This window comes from Salvelinus alpinus, chromosome 2, assembly GCF_045679555.1.
Source record: "Salvelinus alpinus chromosome 2, SLU_Salpinus.1, whole genome shotgun sequence".
In the NCBI taxonomy this organism is placed as follows: Eukaryota; Metazoa; Chordata; class Actinopteri; order Salmoniformes; family Salmonidae; genus Salvelinus; species Salvelinus alpinus.
In genome coordinates this window covers 85,436,637-85,459,183 of record NC_092087.1, presented here as the reverse complement: position 1 = coordinate 85,459,183, position 22,547 = coordinate 85,436,637, and the positions used below count along the sequence as shown (strand labels likewise).

General features: G+C 42.7%; 3 protein-coding genes across 3 annotated transcripts in view; all 3 read right to left on the bottom strand.

Moving 5' to 3' along the window:
• LOC139545119 (B-cell receptor CD22-like) overlaps window positions 1–22,547 on the bottom strand; it is a 176,306-nt gene that overhangs the window by 54,146 nt on the left and 99,613 nt on the right. The window lies entirely within an intron of this gene.
• Window positions 1–22,547, bottom strand: part of LOC139551849 (B-cell receptor CD22-like) — a 98,986-nt gene that overhangs the window by 37,863 nt on the left and 38,576 nt on the right. The window lies entirely within an intron of this gene.
• Window positions 1,949–21,245, bottom strand: LOC139551858 (B-cell receptor CD22-like). The gene is made up of 6 exons (XM_071363214.1): window positions 21,227–21,245; window positions 20,327–20,539; window positions 19,777–20,103; window positions 15,727–15,981; window positions 15,185–15,463; window positions 1,949–2,334 (listed from the first exon to the last, which is right to left on the bottom strand). The coding sequence occupies exons 1-6, from the start codon at window positions 21,243–21,245 to the stop codon at window positions 1,949–1,951; spliced, it is 1,479 nt and encodes a 492-aa protein (XP_071219315.1).

The following is a 22,547-nucleotide window of genomic DNA, read 5'->3' as shown; positions in this document are numbered from 1 at the left end:
GAAAATGATGTCATGGCTTTAGAAGCTTCTGATAGGATAATTAACATAATTTGAGTCAATTGGAGGTGTACATGTGGATGTATTTCAAGGCCTACCTTCAAACTTGGTGCTTCTTTGCTTGACATCTTGGGAAAATCTAAAGAAATCAGCCAAGACCTCAGAAAAAAAATTGTAGACCTCCACAAGTCAGGTTCATCATTGGGAGCAATTTCCAAACGCCTGAAGGTACCACGTTCATCTGTACAAACAATAGTACGCAAGTATAAACACCATGCGACCACGCAGCCATCATACCGCTCAGAACTGTTTGGCCATAATGACCATCTTATGTTTGGAGGAAAAGGGGGAGGGTTGCAAGCCGAAGAACACCATCCCAAATGTGAAGCACGGGGGTGGCAGCATCATGTTGTGGTGGTGCTTTGCTGCAGGAGGGACTGGTGCACTTCACAAAACAGATGGCATCATGAGGCAGGAAAATTATGTGGATATATTGAAGCAACATCTCAAGACATCAGTCAGGAAGTTAAAGCTTGGTCGCAAATGGGTCTTCCAAATGGACAATGACCCCAAGCATACTTCCAAAGTTGTGGCAAAATGGCTGAAGGACAACAAAGTCAAGGTATTGGAGTGGCCATCACAAAGCCCTGACCTCAATCCCATAGAAAATGTGTGGCCAGAACTGAAAAAGCGTGTGCGAGCAAGGAGGCCTACAAACCCGACTCAGTTCCACCAGCTCTGTCAGGAGGAATGGGCCAAAATTCACCCAACTTATTGTGGGAAGCTTGTGGAAAGCTACCCAAAACGTTTGACACAAGTTAAACAATTTAAAGGCAATGCTACCAGATACTAATTGAGTGTATGTAAACCTCTGACCCACTGGGAATGTGATGAAAGAAATCAAAGCTGAAATTCTCTCATTCTCTCTACTATTATTCTGACACTTCACAATCTTAAAATAAAGTGGTGATCCTAACTGACCTAGAACAGGGAATTTTTACTCTGATTAAATGTCAGGAATTGTTAAAAACTGAGTTTAAATGTTTTTGACTAAGGTGTATGTAAACGTCTGACTTCAACTGTATGTGAAATGTGTGACAGATTACCTGTGACAGTCAGGGAGACAGGTGAGCCAGCAAACTTTTCACCAGATGTTATGAATCTGAACATGTATCCAGCAGAGTCACTCAATCTCAGGTCTGTGATTCTCAGGGTACAGTCACTCTCCTTATCTCCAAGGTACTCTATATGACCCTCATTCCCTGGCGCTGAGCTCAGATCTTCAGTGTCCATACCAGACCATTTAGTAAACCAGAAAGCTTGTTTGATCTCATGATTACTGGGATATGTGTAAGAGCAGGATATGTTCACTCTTGACCCCTTCAAGGAACAGATACTCTGATGGGTGTAAGTCACACTCCAACACTTCTTACCTGAAAGACAAGAAGACAATAGAACATCTTTTATAAATCTATACATCTTCAATTACAATATCTACTACTACACACTGATGTTGTAAAAGTAAAAAACAACATGTTGAATAGACTAATGATCAATATTCAGTATCACAACTTTAATAAACAACATTGTATTCATAAGAAATTTGTATTAAAAAGTCCACACCACACTCACACACTGCATGAGAGAGGAGATCCTCGTGGCCTTTTACAGCACAGGAGTAACTGTCTGCATCACTAAAGGAGTCTGAGTACAGGCTGGAAGTGTCCTCCTTTACTTTGTGTCCGTTCTTGTACCAAATGTAAGTGGGGTTACCAGTCAGAGTACAGGTGGTGCTGCAGGTCAGTGTCTCACCAGTCACCTTCACCTGAAGACCTGGAGAAAAAACAATATCACTGTAAATCCCTTTATCACTGACTTATCACTCTAATACAAAGATGGAGGAAATCCTATGTTATACAGACATAAATACAAACCAAGACAATTTCCTGAACTAAATGGAATTCAACAGTTTAGCTTTGAATGTTACTGTACCTGTGACAGACAGAGTGACTCCAGGACTGCCAATATATTTCCCTCCTTCATGATCTGTTAATAATCTGAACTTGTACTCAGCAGAGTCGCTCTCTCTCAGGTCTGTGATTTTCAGGCGTTGACCATTCTTCTTGTCTCCATGATACTCCAGACGACCTGCATACTCTGGGTCCTGACCTAGATCTTCAGGTTCTTTACCAGTCCCCAATTCAGTGAACCAGAAGGTTGTTGTGACTGTACCACTGGGATATGTGTAAGAGCAGGACAGGTCCACTGTTGACCCCTTCAAGGTACAGATACTCTGAGGGGTGTAAGTCACACTCCAGCCATCCTGACCCAGTACCACTGAAACACAGTCATGCAACACAATGGTGTCAGAATTAAGCCAGACTAAGGGACAGATCGAGAGACAACAGATCAAGGTGTGCCATGCTACTATAGCCTGTGAAGCCTGGCCTACCGTAAATCTTCAATTAGGCTGGGTGTTTATTTGCCTACCGGTAAATCACTTACAAAGAACAGGCGCTTTATTACAGACAGGCTTCTATTTGAGCCAGGCTTCTATTTTCTTAATGCACACTGCTTTCACTCATTTGCATAGTTAATAGTTTAATTCCACCGTTCATTTCCAACATTTTAATTCATTTCCTAATTTCCTTCACTAATGTGATCCTACAGACCGCATACTGAGGGGCCCCAAAATAGGGGAGGGTTGTCAAACTTTTTGTTATTGCTTTAGGGAGGGTTTTGTGTTTTTTTTATTGGCCACAGGGGAGGGTAGTGTGTTGTTTCTCTGGTTTACATTCGGTATTTTGCAGGTTTTACTCTAATTTCTTCCATGCTAGCTAAATGTCCTCATCTTCTTGCATGGCCTCCACTATATCAAGGTGTTTTGGTACTTCCATTATGCCCTACGCTTTTACACACGGTAACTTTTACTATACCACAGGTCAGTATAGTCTACCTACCACAGGTCAGTATAGTCTACCTACCACAGGTCACTATAGTCTACCTACCACAGGTCAGTATAGTCTACCTACCACAGGTCAGTATAGTCTACCTACCACAGGTCAGTATAGTCTACCTACCACAGGTCAGTAAAGTCTACCTACCACAGGTCAGTATAGTCTACCTACCACAGGTCAGTATAGTCTACCTACCACAGGTCACTATAGTCTACCTACCACAGGTCAGTATAGTCTACCTACCACAGGTCAGTATAGTCGGCCTACCACAGGTCAGTATAGTCTACCTACCACAGGTCAGTATAGTCTACCTACCACAGGTCAGTATAGTCTACCTACCACAGGTCAGTATAGTCTACCTACCACAGGTCAATATAGTCTACCTACCACAGGTCAGTATAGTCTATCTACCACAGGTCAGTATAGTCTACCTACCACAGGTCAGTATAGTCTACCTACCACAGGTCAGTATAGTCTACCTACCACAGGTCAGTATAGTCTACCTACCACAGGTCAGTATAGTCTACCTACCACAGGTCAATATAGTCTACCTACCACAGGTCAGTATAGTCTACCTACCACAGGTCAATATAGTCTACCTATCACAGGTCAGTATAGTCTACCTACCACAGGTCAGTATAGTCTACCTACCACAGGTCAGTATAGTCTACCTACCACAGGTCAGTATAGTCTACCTACCACATGTCAGTATAGTCTACCTACCACAGGTCAGTATAGTCTACCTACCACAGGTCAATATAGTCTACCTACCACAGGTCAATATAGTCTACCTACCACAGGTCAGTATAGTCTACCTACCACAGGTCAGTATAGTCTACCTACCACAGGTCAGTATAGTCTACCTACCACAGGTCAATATAGTCTACCTACCACAGGTCAGTATAGTCTACCTACCACAGGTCAGTATAGTCTACCTACCACAGGTCACTATAGTCTACCTACCACAGGTCAGTATAGTCTACCTACCACAGGTCAATATAGTCTACCTACCACAGGTCAGTATAGTCTACCTACCACAGGTCAGTATAGTCTACCTACCACAGGTCAGTATAGTCTACCTACCACAGGTCAGCATAGTCTACCTACCACAGGTCAGTATAGTCTACCTACCACATGTCAGTATAGTCTACCTACCACAGGTCAATATAGTCTACCTACCACAGGTCAGTATAGTCTACCTACCAAAGGTCAATATAGTCTACCTACCACAGGTCAATATAGTCTACCTACCACAGGTCAGTATAGTCTACCTACCACAGGTCAATATAGTCTACCTACCACAGGTCAGTATAGTCTACCTACCACAGGTCAGTATAGTCTACCTACCACAGGTCACTATAGTCTACCTACCACAGGTCAGTATAGTCTACCTACCACAGGTCAGCATAGTCTACCTACCACAGGTCAGTATAGTCTACCTACCACAGGTCAGTAAAGTCTACCTACCACAGGTCAGTATAGTCTACCTACCACAGGTCAGTATAGTCTACCTACCACAGGTCACTATATTCTACCTACCACAGGTCTGTATAGTCTACCTACCACAGGTCAGTATAGTCTACCTACCACGGGTCAGTATAGTCTACCTACCACAGGTCAGTCTACCTACCACAGGTCAGTATAGTCTACCTACCACAGGTCAGTATAGTCTACCTACCACAGGTCAATATAGTCTACCTACCACAGGTCAGTATAGTCTACCTACCACAGGTCAATATAGTCTACCTACCACAGGTCAATATAGTCCACCTACCACAGGTCAGTATAGTCTACCTACCACAGGTCAGTATAGTCTACCTACCACAGGTCAGTATAGTCTACCTACCACAGGTCAGTATAGTCTACCTACCACAGGTCAATATAGTCTACCTACCACAGGTCAGTATAGTCTACCTTCCAAAGGTCAATATATTCTACCTACCACAGGTCAATATAGTCTACCTACCACAGGTCAGTATAGTCTACCTACCACAGGTCAATATAGTCTACCTACCACAGGTCAGTATAGTCTACCTACCACAGGTCAGTATAGTCTACCTACCACAGGTCAATATAGTCTACCTACCACAGGTCAATATAGTCTACCTACCACAGGTCAGTATAGTCTACCTACCACAGGTCAGCATAGTCTACCTACCACAGGTCAGTATAGTCTACCTACCACAGGTCAGTATAGTCTACCTACCACAGGTCAGTATAGTCTACCTACCACAGGTCAATATAGTCTACCTACCACAGGTCAATATAGTCTACCTACCACAGGTCAGTATAGTCTACCTACCACAGGTCAGCATAGTCTACCTACCACAGGTCAGTATAGTCTACCTACCACATGTCAGTATAGTCTACCTACCACAGGTCAATATAGTCTACCTACCACAGGTCAGTATAGTCTACCTACCAAAGGTCAATATAGTCTACCTACCACAGGTCAATATAGTCTACCTACCACAGGTCAGTATAGTCTACCTACCACAGGTCAATATAGTCTACCTACCACAGGTCAGTATAGTCTACCTACCACAGGTCAGTATAGTCTACCTACCACAGGTCACTATAGTCTACCTACCACAGGTCAGTATAGTCTACCTACCACAGGTCAGCATAGTCTACCTACCACAGGTCAGTATAGTCTACCTACCACAGGTCAGTAAAGTCTACCTACCACAGGTCAGTATAGTCTACCTACCACAGGTCAGTATAGTCTACCTACCACAGGTCACTATATTCTACCTACCACAGGTCTGTATAGTCTACCTACCACAGGTCAGTATAGTCTACCTACCACGGGTCAGTATAGTCTACCTACCACAGGTCAGTCTACCTACCACAGGTCAGTATAGTCTACCTACCACAGGTCAGTATAGTCTACCTACCACAGGTCAATATAGTCTACCTACCACAGGTCAGTATAGTCTACCTACCACAGGTCAATATAGTCTACCTACCACAGGTCAATATAGTCCACCTACCACAGGTCAGTATAGTCTACCTACCACAGGTCAGTATAGTCTACCTACCACAGGTCAGTATAGTCTACCTACCACAGGTCAGTATAGTCTACCTACCACAGGTCAATATAGTCTACCTACCACAGGTCAGTATAGTCTACCTTCCAAAGGTCAATATATTCTACCTACCACAGGTCAATATAGTCTACCTACCACAGGTCAGTATAGTCTACCTACCACAGGTCAATATAGTCTACCTACCACAGGTCAGTATAGTCTACCTACCACAGGTCAGTATAGTCTACCTACCACAGGTCAATATAGTCTACCTACCACAGGTCAATATAGTCTACCTACCACAGGTCAGTATAGTCTACCTACCACAGGTCAGCATAGTCTACCTACCACAGGTCAGTATAGTCTACCTACCACAGGTCAGTATAGTCTACCTACCTCAGGTCAATATAGTCTACCTACCACAGGTCAGTATAGTCTACCTACCAAAGGTCAATATAGTCTACCTACCACAGGTCAAAATAGTCTACCTACCACAGGTCAGTATAGTCTACCTACCACAGGTCAATATAGTCTACCTACCACAGGTCAGTATAGTCTACCTACCACAGGTCAGCATAGTCTACCTACCACAGGTCAATATAGTCTACCTACCACAGGTCAGTATAGTCTACCTACCACAGGTCAGTATAGTCTACCTACCACAGGTCACTATAGTCTACCTACCACAGGTCAGTATAGTCTACCTACCACAGGTCAGTATAGTCTACCTACCACAGGTCAGTATAGTCTACCTACCACAGGTCAGTAAAGTCTACCTACCACAGGTCAGTATAGTCTACCTACCACAGGTCAGTATAGTCTACCTACCACAGGTCACTATAGTCTACCTACCACAGGTCAGTATAGTCTACCTACCACAGGTCAATATAGTCTACCTACCACAGGTCAGTATAGTCTACCTACCACAGGTCAGTATAGTCTACCTACCACAGGTCAGTATAGTCTACCTACCACAGGTCAGTATAGTCTACCTACCCCAGGTCAATATAGTCTACCTACCACAGGTCAGTATAGTCTACCTACCACATGTCAGTATAGTCTACCTACCACAGGTCAGTATAGTCTACCTACCACAGGTCAATATAGTCTACCTACCACAGGTCAATATAGTCTACCTACCACAGGTCAGTATAGTCTACCTACCACAGGTCAGTATAGTCTACCTACCACAGGTCAATATAGTCTACCTACCACAGGTCAGTATAGTCTACCTACCACAGGTCAATATAGTCTACCTACCACAGGTCAGTATAGTCTACCTTCCAAAGGTCAATATATTCTACCTACCACAGGTCAATATAGTCTACCTACCACAGGTCAGTATAGTCTACCTACCACAGGTCAATATAGTCTACCTACCACAGGTCAGTATAGTCTACCTACCACAGGTCAGTATAGTCTACCTACCACAGGTCAATATAGTCTACCTACCACAGGTCAGTATAGTCTACCTACCTCAGGTCAGTATAGTCTACCTACCACAGGTCAGTATAGTCTACCTACCATTGGTCCGTATAGTCTACCTACCACAGGTCAATATAGTCTACCTATCACAGGTCAATATAGTCTACCTACCACAGGTCAGTATAGTCTACCTACCACAGGTCAGTATAGTCTACCTACCACAGGTCAGTATAGTCTACCTACCACAGGTCAGTATAGTCTACCTACCACATGTCAGTATAGTCTACCTACCACAGGTCAGTATAGTCTACCTACCACAGGTCAATATAGTCTACCTACCACAGGTCAATATAGTCTACCTACCACAGGTCAGTATAGTCTACCTACCACATGTCAGTATAGTCTACCTACCACAGGTCAGTATAGTCTACCTACCACAGGTCAATATAGTCTACCTACCACAGGTCAATATAGTCTACCTACCACAGGTCAGTATAGTCTACCTACCACAGGTCAGTATAGTCTACCTACCACAGGTCAATATAGTCTACCTACCACAGGTCAGTATAGTCTACCTACCACAGGTCAATATAGTCTACCTACCACAGGTCAGTATAGTCTACCTTCCAAAGGTCAATATATTCTACCTACCACAGGTCAATATAGTCTACCTACCACAGGTCAGTATAGTCTACCTACCACAGGTCAATATAGTCTACCTACCACAGGTCAGTATAGTCTACCTACCACAGGTCAGTATAGTCTACCTACCACAGGTCAATATAGTCTACCTACCACAGGTCAGTATAGTCTACCTACCTCAGGTCAGTATAGTCTACCTACCACAGGTCAGTATAGTCTACCTACCATTGGTCCGTATAGTCTACCTACCACAGGTCAATATAGTCTACCTATCACAGGTCAATATAGTCTACCTACCACAGGTCAGTATAGTCTACCTACCACAGGTCAGTATAGTCTACCTACCACAGGTCAGTATAGTCTACCTACCACAGGTCAGTATAGTCTACCTACCACATGTCAGTATAGTCTACCTACCACAGGTCAGTATAGTCTACCTACCACAGGTCAATATAGTCTACCTACCACAGGTCAATATAGTCTACCTACCACAGGTCAGTATAGTCTACCTACCACAGGTCAGTATAGTCTACCTACCACAGGTCAATATAGTCTACCTACCACAGGTCAGTATAGTCTACCTACCACAGGTCAGTATAGTCTACCTACCACAGGTCACTATAGTCTACCTACCACAGGTCAGTATAGTCTACCTACCACAGGTCAATATAGTCTACCTACCACAGGTCAGTATAGTCTACCTACCACAGGTCAGTATAGTCTACCTACCACAGGTCAGTATAGTCTACCTACCACAGGTCAGTATAGTCTACCTACCCCAGGTCAATATAGTCTACCTACCACAGGTCAGTATAGTCTACCTACCACATGTCAGTATAGTCTACCTACCACAGGTCAGTATAGTCTACCTACCACAGGTCAATATAGTCTACCTACCACAGGTCAATATAGTCTACCTACCACAGGTCAGTATAGTCTACCTACCACAGGTCAGTATAGTCTACCTACCACAGGTCAATATAGTCTACCTACCACAGGTCAGTATAGTCTACCTACCACAGGTCAATATAGTCTACCTACCACAGGTCAGTATAGTCTACCTTCCAAAGGTCAATATATTCTACCTACCACAGGTCAATATAGTCTACCTACCACAGGTCAGTATAGTCTACCTACCACAGGTCAATATAGTCTACCTACCACAGGTCAGTATAGTCTACCTACCACAGGTCAGTATAGTCTACCTACCACAGGTCAATATAGTCTACCTACCACAGGTCAGTATAGTCTACCTACCTCAGGTCAGTATAGTCTACCTACCACAGGTCAGTATAGTCTACCTACCATTGGTCCGTATAGTCTACCTACCACAGGTCAATATAGTCTACCTATCACAGGTCAATATAGTCTACCTACCACAGGTCAGTATAGTCTACCTACCACAGGTCAGTATAGTCTACCTACCACAGGTCAGTATAGTCTACCTACCACAGGTCAGTATAGTCTACCTACCACATGTCAGTATAGTCTACCTACCACAGGTCAGTATAGTCTACCTACCACAGGTCAATATAGTCTACCTACCACAGGTCAATATAGTCTACCTACCACAGGTCAGTATAGTCTACCTACCACAGGTCAGTATAGTCTACCTACCACAGGTCAATATAGTCTACCTACCACAGGTCAGTATAGTCTACCTACCACAGGTCAATATAGTCTACCTACCACAGGTCAATATAGTCTACCTACCACAGGTCAGTATAGTCTACCTACCACAGGTCAGCATAGTCTACCTACCACAGGTCAGTATAGTCTACCTACCACAGGTCAGTATAGTCTACCTACCACAGGTCAATATAGTCTACCTACCACAGGTCAATATAGTCTACCTACCACAGGTCAGTATAGTCTACCTACCAAAGGTCAATATAGTCTACCTACCACAGGTCAATATAGTCTACCTACCACAGGTCAGTATAGTCTACCTACCACAGGTCAATATAGTCTACCTACCACAGGTCAGTATAGTCTACCTACCACAGGTCAGTATAGTCTACCTACCACAGGTCAGTATAGTCTACCTACCACAGGTCACTATAGTCTACCTACCACAGGTCAGTATAGTCTACCTACCACAGGTCAGTATAGTCTACCTACCACAGGTCAGTATAGTCTACCTACCACAGGTCAGTAAAGTCTACCTACCACAGGTCAGTATAGTCTACCTACCACAGGTCAGTATAGTCTACCTACCACAGGTCACTATAGTCTACCTACCACAGGTCAGTATAGTCTACCTACCACAGGTCAATATAGTCTACCTACCACAGGTCAGTATAGTCTACCTACCACAGGTCAGTATAGTCTACCTACCACAGGTCAGTATAGTCTACCTACCACAGGTCAGTATAGTCTACCTACCCCAGGTCAATATAGTCTACCTACCACAGGTCAGTATAGTCTACCTACCACATGTCAGTATAGTCTACCTACCACAGGTCAGTATAGTCTACCTACCACAGGTCAATATAGTCTACCTACCACAGGTCAATATAGTCTACCTACCACAGGTCAGTATAGTCTACCTACCACAGGTCAGTATAGTCTACCTACCACAGGTCAATATAGTCTACCTACCACAGGTCAGTATAGTCTACCTACCACAGGTCAATATAGTCTACCTACCACAGGTCAGTATAGTCTACCTTCCAAAGGTCAATATATTCTACCTACCACAGGTCAATATAGTCTACCTACCACAGGTCAGTATAGTCTACCTACCACAGGTCAATATAGTCTACCTACCACAGGTCAGTATAGTCTACCTACCACAGGTCAGTATAGTCTACCTACCACAGGTCAATATAGTCTACCTACCACAGGTCAGTATAGTCTACCTACCTCAGGTCAGTATAGTCTACCTACCACAGGTCAGTATAGTCTACCTACCATTGGTCCGTATAGTCTACCTACCACAGGTCAATATAGTCTACCTATCACAGGTCAATATAGTCTACCTATCACAGGTCAGTATAGTCTACCTACCACAGGTCAGTATAGTCTACCTACCACAGGTCAGTATAGTCTACCTACCACAGGTCAGTATAGTCTACCTACCACATGTCAGTATAGTCTACCTACCACAGGTCAGTATAGTCTACCTACCACAGGTCAATATAGTCTACCTACCACAGGTCAATATAGTCTACCTACCACAGGTCAGTATAGTCTACCTACCACAGGTCAGTATAGTCTACCTACCACAGGTCAGTATAGTCTACCTACCACAGGTCAATATAGTCTACCTACCACAGGTCAGTATAGTCTACCTACCACAGGTCAATATAGTCTACCTACCACAGGTCAATATAGTCTACCTACCACAGGTCAGTATAGTCTACCTACCACAGGTCAGTATAGTCTACCTACCACAGGTCAGTATAGTCTACCTACCACAGGTCAATATAGTCTACCTACCACAGGTCAGTATAGTCTACCTACCACAGGTCAATATAGTCTACCTACCACAGGTCAATATAGTCTACCTACCACAGGTCAGTATAGTCTACCTACCACAGGTCAGCATAGTCTACCTACCACAGGTCAGTATAGTCTACCTACCACAGGTCAGTATAGTCTACCTACCACAGGTCAATATAGTCTACCTACCACAGGTCAGTATAGTCTACCTACCAAAGGTCAATATAGTCTACCTACCACAGGTCAATATAGTCTACCTACCACAGGTCAGTATAGTCTACCTACCACAGGTCAATATAGTCTACCTACCACAGGTCAGTATAGTCTACCTACCACAGGTCAGTATAGTCTACCTACCACAGGTCAGTATAGTCTACCTACCACAGGTCAGTATAGTCTACCTACCATAGGTCCGTATAGTCTACCTACCTCAGGTCAGTATAGTCTACCTACCACAGGTCAGTATAGTCTACCTACCATAGGTCCGTATAGTCTACCTACCACAGGTCAGTATAGTCTACCTACCACAGGTCAGTATAGTCTACCTACCACAGGTCAGTATAGTCTACCTACCACAGGTCAGTATAGTCTACCTACCACAGGTCAGTATAGTCTACCAGTCTAACTTTCTATCCTGCCCTCTGTTCATTATTCATAGTGACAATAGTGGAAGGTGGATTGTTAGTCCAGATCTGTAATAGGCTAATTAGCAATAATACCACAAATAAAATCGTTCAAAGCTGCACACATTTTCAATATGAATTCACAAGAACAAATAGGAATAGCTGATAGGCAGCAGAGAGACCAGGTGCATCATTGCGTGAGAAGGAACATGAGACACACAGTTTAATAAGCCCCCCTAATGATCTTGTTCAGGGACAATACAATGATCCTACCTAGAGTAGACTACAACACAACAATGCAATGAATAGTTGCAATATTGTTTTTAATTAAGTGAGTACAAAATTCTACTCTAGACTGCAGTGAAATGTCATGAATAACGGCGCAAAAGCCCTCTGATTTGAATGTTTCCTTCCATTTGGATCAGTTGTGGGTCTACAACAGTTTAAGGTCTAGAAAGGCACAGTAGCAAGCCAGTCTGGCTGTAGTTCTGATACTGAGGTCCCCTGTCTGTTTCAGAGCATCATTCTCCCAAGTCCTCCTATAATAATGTGGCCATATATTCTCCTGGCAGGCCCAGTTATTCAGGAAAGCTTAACAGGATCTGCCTCCTCTCCAATCCCGAGCCAGCTATTCCTCTCGTACAATAGACGTAAGGCTTCAATATAGCCTAAATAATCATTTAAAATGTATTACCTTTTATATGTGGCATTAACACAACCAGTCACAATGTTTTGATCTGATTAGGCAACTTCAAACGTCTCCTTTAGTCATGCGCACGTTCGTCCAAAATGTAATTCCAGAATCCTCAAAATGGCTTGACTATCACGACCGTCGTCGGGAGAAGGAGAAGAGGACGAAGGTGCAGCGTGGTAAGTGTTCATATTACTGTAGAAACTGTAGAAACACGTCATACACCTTCCCCTGGGTGTCATGCGGAAGTAAGAGCAGAAATGACTTGATTATCTCGTCCTGGGATTGAATACAACCTCTTGTAGTGAGAGGTGCGCCATTTTTTTTTTTTCGTGGGCGCGAAGTTGAACCTGGAATCGCCTCCTGGAAAACCCTCGTTATAGGTGAATATGATCTCCGGCTTCGATTTTATTTGATACATGTCACAATATCATCCTAAAGTATGTTTTTTCAATATAGTTTAATTATATTATTGAAATTTATTCTGGACTTTAGACCTTATGCGTCGCAAGAATTTGTTCAAGAAGGAGAGGTTAGCACCGCACGGCCAGTGTGCTTGCTAATTCAAGAGGGAAATAGTTCGTTCTGGATCCAAATAAAGACGGTTCTGAAGAAAGGACCCCTTGGAGAACATTCTGATGGAAGATCAACAAAGATAAGGACCCAATTTGGGATACTATTTCATATATCTGTCGAACTGTGCTATCGCTACCGTTTGACTAGAATCAATGCTGCTGTGTGTTAGCTATTGTAGTAAGCTAATATAACGATATATTGTGTTTTCGCTGTAAAACACTTCAAAAATCGGAAATATTGGCTGTATTCACAAGATCTTTGTCTTTCATTAGCTATCCACCATATATTTGTCTGAAATGTTTTATGATGAGTAATTAGGTAGTTGACGTTGGTGTCTGTATTTTCTCTGGCTACTCCCGTGCGATTTCTGACTGTAGCAATGATGGTGGCTATGATGGTAGCAGTAATGTAAAACTGATTTATAGCTAAAATATGCACATTTTTCGAACAAAACATAGATTTATTGTGTAACATGTTATAGGACTGTCATCTGAGGGAGTTTTTTCTAGGTTATTTAGGTTGGTTCTAGGTTAGTTAGGTTAGCTTTGTGCATGCTACTTGCATGCTACCGTTGCTGTGAAAAATGTCTGTCTGTCTTTTGTATTTGGTGGTGAGCTAACATAAATATATGTGGTGTTTTCGCTGTAAAACATTTTAAAAATCGGAAATATTGGCTGTATTCACAAGATCTTTGTCTTTCATTTGCTATCCACCATATATTTTTCTGAAATGTTTTATGATGTGTAATTAGGTAGTTGACGTTGGTGTCTGTATTTTCTCTGGCTACTCCCGTGCGATTTCTGACTGTAGCTATGATGGTAGCAGTAATGTAAAACTGATTTATAGCTAAAATATGCACATTTTTTTAACAAAACATAGATTTATTGTGTAACATGTTATAGGACTGTCATCTGAGGGAGTTTTTTCTAGGTTATTTAGGTTGGTTCTAGGTTAGTTAGGTTGGCTTGTGCATGCTACCTGCATCCTACTTGTGCTGTGAAAAATGTCTGTCCTCTTTTTTATTTGGTGGTGAACTAACATAAATATATGTGGTGTTTTCTCTGTAAAACATTTTAAAAATCGGACATGTTGGCTGGATTCACAAGATGTTTATCTTTCAAATGCTGTATTGGACTTGTTAATGTGTGAAAGTTAAATATAAAAAAAAAAAATAGATTTTGAATTTCGCGCCCTGCACTTGAGCTGGATGTTGTCATAGGTGTACCGGCGTCGGGCTTGCAGCCATAACAGGCTAATGACTACCTTATTTCATTACTACTTGTTTGCAACCTTGGCATTTTTTTAATTTTTTATTTCACCTTTATTTAACCAGGTAGGCTAGTTGAGAAAAAGTTCTCATTTACAACTGCGACTTGGCCAAGATAAAGCAAAGCAGTGCGACACAAACAACAACACAGAGTTACACATGGAATAAACAAGCGTACAGTCAATAACACAATAGAAAAAAAGAAAGTCTATATACAGTGTGTGCAAATGGCGTGAGGAGGTAGGCAATAGTAGCGAAGTAATTACAATTTAGCAGATTAACACTGGAGTGATAGATGAGCAGATGATGATGAGCAGATGGTGTGCAAGTAGTGATACTGGTGTGCAAAAGAGCAGAAAAGTAAATAAAAACAATATGGGGATGAGGTAGGTAGATTGGGTGGGCTATTTACAGATGGACTATGTACAGCTGCAGCGATCGGTTAGCTGCTCAGATAGATGATGTTTAAAGTTAGTGAGGGAAATGTGAGTTTCATTCAAACTCATTCAAACACTGAGCTGTATTTTACTCACATTTCACATCCATGTTGATTGACTCAGACCTCCCTGTCTGAATTTCATTCCGAGCCTCACAGTAGTACTCTCCAGTGTCAGATGACTTGATATGATTGAAGACATGTTGTGGTCCTGTGTTCTGATTGGAGATACTCTGATAGTGGCCTGCATTATTCTTGTACCAGGTATATTTGTCCACAGGTGGGTTGGAATCACTGCTGCAGGTCAGAGTCACTGAACTGCCCTCTACTATTTCACCAGAGGGACTGACTGACACCGAGGTGTTCTTTGGGCCATCTGGTAAAGGACCATTAAAAAGACATTAACATCTTGGTTATAGTATATATTATCTTGGCTTTCTGAAGACATTCAATTTAGCAAATAAAGTACATCAGCTCATTTTACAAGATAGATTAAAATAATTACATTGAGAAAAATTAAAAGCAAATGCTCTGAGGTTCCAACATGATGTTACTTCATAAAGAATACAACTGGAGATAGATACACAATAATTACAATATTAATATACCAAGCTAATGATTTAAACCCTATGTACTTACATCTGACAGTGAGAGTCACTTCAGCAGAGGGGAGATCCTCATGGCCTTCTACAGCACAGGAGTATCTGCCTGTATCCTCACTGCTGACTGTGAACAGGATATAGACAGGAGAGTAGGTGTTGCTATTTGGTATAGGCTGTCCATTCTTATACCAACTGTAGGCTGTGATGGGGTCCAGTGTACAGTTGGTTCTACACGTTAGTGTCACATTCTCCCCCTCTGACACAGATGTAGGATCCATCTCCAACACAACATCTGGAGTTAAAGGAAACAAATCATTAATATCCTCCTAAATACACAATATATTCAAAAGTATGTGGACACCTTTTCAAATTAGTGGATCCAGCTATTACAGCCACACCCGTTTCTGGCAGGTGTGTAAAATCGAGCACACAGCCATGCAATCCTCATAGACAAACATTGGCAGTAGAATGGCCTTACTGAAGAGCTCAGTGACTTTCAACGTGTCACCATCATAGGATGCCACCTTTCCAAGAAGTCAGTTCGTCGAATTTCTGCCCTGCTAGAGCAGCCCCGTTCAACTGTAAGTGCTGGTTTTGTGAAGTGGAAACATCTAGGAGCAACAGCGGCTCAGCCGCAAATTGGTAGGCCACACAAGTCAAGCTCACAGAACGGGCCCGCCGAGTGCTGAAGCGCTTAGCACTTTAAAACTGTCTGTCCTGGGGTGCAACACTCACTACCAAGTTCCAAACTACCTTTGGAAGTAACTTCAGCACAATAACTGTTCGTCGGGAGCTTCATGAAATGGGTTCCCATGGCCGAGCAGCCGCACACAAGCCTAAGATCACCATGAGCTATGCCAAGCGTCGACACAAGATAGCGCCGACAGAGATGGTCACCTCGCTTCAGGTCCTTAGAAAACAATGCAGTTCTTTGTTTTTTCATGTGTTATTTCTTACATTGTTTGCCCAGAAAATCTCAAGTGTTATTACATACAGCCAGGAAGAACTATTAGACATAAAAGCGACGTCAACTTACCAATATTACGACCAGGAATACGTCTTTCCCGAAGCAGATCCCTTGTTCGGAACTCCACCCTGACATGGGATCTTATCCCAGAGGCCGACCCAAAACAATGCGGTCGCCGCAGGAGAGGCAGACGGAGCGGCCTACTGGTCAGACTCAGAAGGCGAGCACACCATCCACCGCTTCCGAGCATATTACTCGCCAATGTCCAATCTCTAGACAACAAGGTGGACGAAATTTGGGTACGAGTTGCCTTCCAGAGAGACATCAGAGATTGTAACATTCTCTGTTTAACGGAAACATGGCTCACTATGGATACGTTGTCAGAGTCGGTACAGAAACCCGGTTTCTTCATGCATCGCGCCGACAGAAACAAACATCTCTCTGATAAGAAGAAGGGAGGGGGTGTATGCCTTATGATTAAATACTTGTGGTGTAATCATAACAACATGCAGGAACTCAAGTCCTTCTGTTCACCTGACCTAGAACTCATTAAAATCAAATTCCGACAGCATTATCTTCCAAGATAATTCTCTTAGATTATAGTCACAGCCGTGTATATCCCCCCCAAGCAGATATCTCGTCGGCCCTGAAAGAACTTCAAACTGGAAACCATACATCCCAAGGCTGCATTTATTGTAGCTGGGGATTTTAACAAAGCTAACCTGATAACAAGCCTTCCTAATTTTATCAGCATATCGACTGCGTGACTCGAGCTGGTAGCATTCTGGATCACTGCTACTCTAACTTCCGTGATGCATACAAAACCCTCCCCCGCCCTGCCTTCGGCAAATCTGACCATGACTCTATTTTGTTGCTCCCAGAATATAGACAGAAACTAAAACCGGAAACGCCCATACTCAGGTCTATTCAACGCTGGTCTGACCAGTCGGATTCTATGCTTCAAGATTGCTCACTTCTGTCATCATGAAGTGCTTTGAGAATCTAGTCAAGTATCATATCACCTGACTTGGTGATAGACCTAGACCCACTCCAATTTGCTTACCGCCCCAATAGGTCCACTGATGATGCAATCGCCAAAACACTGCACACTGCCCTATCCCATTTGGACAAGAAGAATACCTACGTAAGAAAGCTGTTCATTGACTACAGCTCAGTACCCTCCAAACTCATCGTTAAGACCCTGGGTCCCCTATGCAACTGGGTCCTGGACTCTCTGACGGGCTGCCCCTAGGGGGTGAAGATAGGAAACAATATCTCCAACCAGCTGGTCCTCAACACTGGGGCCCTACAAGGGTGCGCTCTCAGCCCTCTCCTGTACTCCCTGTTCACCGATGACTGCGTGGCCATACACGGTTCCAACTCAATCATCAAGTTTGCAGACGACACTACAGTGGTAGGCTTGATGACCAACAACGACGAGACGGCCTACAGTGCGGAGGTGAGGGCCCCCGGAGTGTGGTGTCAGGAAAATAACTTCTCACTCAACGTCAACAAAACAAAGGAGATGATCGTGGACTTCAGGAAACAGCAGAGGGAGCACCCCCCCATCCACATCGACAGGACAGTAGTGGAGAAGGTGGAAAGTTTTAACTTCTTCTGGGTTGGTGTCCAACCTAAGTGTATGTTAACTTCCGACTTCAACTGTATGTCCTCTGATGTGAAATACAAGATTTGTTATTTTTCTGTTACATACCACTACTAAGCCTGTATTGCTGCCCGTAATAAGGTAATTACAGTTATCTACAGTTGAAGTTGGAAGTTTACATACACTTAGGTTGGAGTCATAATTAAAACTCGTTTTTCAACCACTCCACAAATTTCTTGTTAACAAACTATAGTTTTGGCAAGTCGGTTAGGACATCTACTTTCTGCATGACACAAGTAATTTTTCCAATAATTGTTGACAGACAGATTATTTCACTTATAATATCACTGTATCACAATTCCAGTGGGTCAGAAGTTAACATACACTAAGTTGACTGTGCCTTTAAACAGCTTGGAAATTCCAGAAAATGATGTCATGGCTTTAGAAGCTTCTGATAGGATAATTAACATAATTTGAGTCAATTGGGGGTGTACATGTGGATGTATTTCAAGGCCTACCTTCAAACTCGGTGCTTCTTTGCTTGACATCTTGGGAAAATCTAAAGAAATCAGCCAAGACCTCACAAAAAAAATTGTAGACCTCCACAAGTCAGGTTCATCATTGGGAGCAATTTCCAAACGCCTGAAGGTACCACGTTCATCTGTACAAACAATAGTACGCAAGTATAAACACCATGCGACCACGCAGCCATCATACCGCTCAGAACTGTTTGGCCATAATGACCATCTTATGTTTGGAGGAAAAGGGGGAGGGTTGCAAGCCGAAGAACACCATCCCAAATGTGAAGCACGGGGGTGGCAGCATCATGTTGTGGTGGTGCTTTGCTGCAGGAGGGACTGGTGCACTTCACAAAACAGATGGCATCATGAGGCAGGAAAATTATGTGGATATATTGAAGCAACATCTCAAGACATCAGTCAGGAAGTTAAAGCTTGGTCGCAAATGGGTCTTCCAAATGGACAATGACCCCAAGCATACTTCCAAAGTTGTGGCAAAATGGCTGAAGGACAACAAAGTCAAGATATTGGAGTGGCCATCACAAAGCCCTGACCTCAATCCTATAGAAAATGAGTGGGCAGAACTGAAAAAGCATGTGTGAGCAAGGAGGCCTACAAACCTGACTCAGTTACACCAGCTCTGTCAGGAGGAATGGGCCAAATTTACCCAACTTATTGTGGGAAACTTGTGGAAGGCTACGTTTGACCCAAGTTAAACAATTTAAAGGCAATGCCACCAAATACTAATTGACTGTATGTAAACTTCTGACCCACTTGGAATGTGATGAAAGAATTCAAAGCTGAAATAAATCATTCTCTCTACTATTATTCTAACATTTCACATACTTAAAATAAAGTGGTGATCCTAACTGACCTGTAACTAATTTTTACTAGGATTAAATGTCAGGAATTGTTAAAAACTGAGTCTAAATGTATTTGACTAAGGTGTATGTAAACTTCTGACTTCAACTGTATGTGAAATGTGTGACAGATTACCTGTGACAGTCAGGGAGACAGGTGAGCCAGAAAACCTATCTCCAGATGTTATGAATCTGAACCTGTACCCAGCAGAGTCACTCAATCTCAGGTCTGTGATTCTCAGGGTACAGTCACTCTTCTTATCCCCAAGGTACTCTATATGACCCTCATACCCTGGCACTGAGCTGAGATCTTCAGTGTCCATACCAGACCATTTAGTAAACCAGAAAGCTTGTTTGATATCATGGTAACTGGGATATGTGTAAGAGCAGGATATGTCCACTGTTGACCCCTTCAAGGTACAGATACTCTGATGGGTGTAAGTCACACGCCAACACTTCTTACCTGAAAGACAAGAAGACAATATAACACCTTATATAAATCTATAAATCTTCAATTACAATATCTACTACTATACACTGATGTTGTACAAGTAAAAAACAACATGTTGAATAGTTTACAGAACTGAGAAAAAATTGGAATTATTGAATAATGATCAATATTCAGTATCACAACTTTAAACAACATTGTATTCATAAAAAATGTGTATTAAAAAGTCCACACTCACACACTGCTGGAGCAGGGAGATTCTCATGGCCTTTTACAGCACATGAGTAATTGTCTGCATCACTAAAGGAGTCTGAGTACAGGCTGGAAGGGTCCTCCTTTACTTTGTGTCCGTTCTTGGACCAAATGTAGGTGGGCTTGTCAGTCAGAGTACAGGTGGTGATACAGGTCAGTGTCTTATCCTGATGTCCACCAGTCACCTTCACCTGAAGACCTGGAGAATAAACAATATCACTGTAAATCCCTTTATCACTGACTTATCACTCTAATACAAAGATGGAGGAAATCCTATGTTATACAGACATACATACAAACCAAGACATTTTCCTGAACTAAATGAAATTCAACAGTTTAACTACAGTGGGGAGAACAAGTATTTGATACACTGCCGATTTTGCAGGTTTTCCTACTTACAAAGCATGTAGAGGTCTGTAATTTTTATCATAGGTACACTTCAACTGTGAGAGACGGAATCTAAAACAAAAATCCCGAAAATCACATTGTATGATTTTTAAGTAATTAATTAGCATTTTATTGCATGACATAAGTATTTGATCACCTACCAACCAGTAAGAATTCCGGCTCTCACAGACCTGTTAGTTTTTCTTTAAGAAGCCCTCCTGTTCTCCACTCATTACCTGTATTAACTGCACCTGTTTGAACTCGTTACCTGTATAAAAGACACCTGTCCACACACTCAATCAAACAGACTCCAACCTCTCCACAATGGCCAAGACCAGAGAGCTGTGTAAGGACATCAAGGATAAAATTGTAGACCTGCACAAGGCTGGGATGGGCTACAGGACAATAGGCAAGCAGCTTGGTGAGAAGGCAACAACTGTTGGCGCAATTATTAGAAAATAGAAGAAAATAGAAGAAGTTCAAGATGATGGTCAATCACCCTCGGTCTGGGGCTCCATGCAAGATCTCACCTCGTGGGATATTATTGAATGTAACTGTACCTGTGACAGACAGAGTGACTCCAGGTGTGCCAATATATTTCCCTCCGGTCTGATCTGTTATAAATCTGAACTTGTACTATCCCTCAGGTCTGTGATTCTCAGTGTGTGACCATTCTTCTTATCCCCATGATACTCCAGACGACCTGCATACTCTGGGTCCTGACCTAGATCTTCAGGTTCTTTACCAGTCCACAATTCAGTGTACCAGAAGGATGTTGTGACTGTACCACTGGGATATGTGTAAGAGCAGGACAGGTCAACTGTTGACCCCTTCAAGGTACAGATACTCCGAGTGGTGTAAGTCACACTCCAGCCACCCTGACCCAGTACAACTGAAACAGTCATGCAACACAATGGTGTCAGAATTAAGCCAGACTAAGGGACAGATCGAGAGACAACAGATCAAGGTGTGCCATGCTACTATAGCCTGTGAAGCCTGGCCTACCGTAAATCTTCAATTAGGCTGGGTGTTTATTTGCCTACCGGTAAATCACTTAGAAACAACAGGCGCTTTATTACAGACAGGCTTCTATTTGAGCCAGGCTTCTATTTTCTTAATGCACACTGCTTTCACTCATTTGCATAGTTAATCGTTTAATTCCAGCGTTCATTTCCAACATTTTAATACATTTCTTCATTTCCTTCACTAATGTGATCCTACATATCGCAATATACTGAGGGGCCACAAAATAGCGGAGGATTGTCAAACTTTTTGTTGTTGATTTTTGAAGGGTTTTGTGTTTTTGTATTGGCCACAGGGGAGGGTAGTGCGTTGTTTCTCTGGTTTACATTTGCAGGTTTTACTCTAATTTCTTCCATGCTAGCTAAATGTCCTCATCTTCTTGCATGGCCTCCACTATATAAAGGTGTTTTGGTACTTCCATTATGCACTACGCTTTTACAGACGCAAACTTTTACTATACCACAGGTCAGTATAGTCTACCTACCACAGGTCAGTATAGTCTACCTACCACAGGTCAGTATAGTCTACCTACCACAGGTCCAAATAGTCTACCTACCACAGGTCAGTATAGTCTAACTACCACAGGCCAGTATAGTCTACCTACCACAGGTCAGTATAGTCTACCTACCACAGGTCCAAATAGTCTACCTACCACAGGTCAGTATAGTCTACCTACCACAGGTCAGTATAGTCTACCTACCACAGGTCAGTATAGTCTACCTACCACAGGTCAGTATAGTCTACTTACCACAGGTCAGTATAGTCTACCTACCACAGGTCAGCATAGTCTACCTACC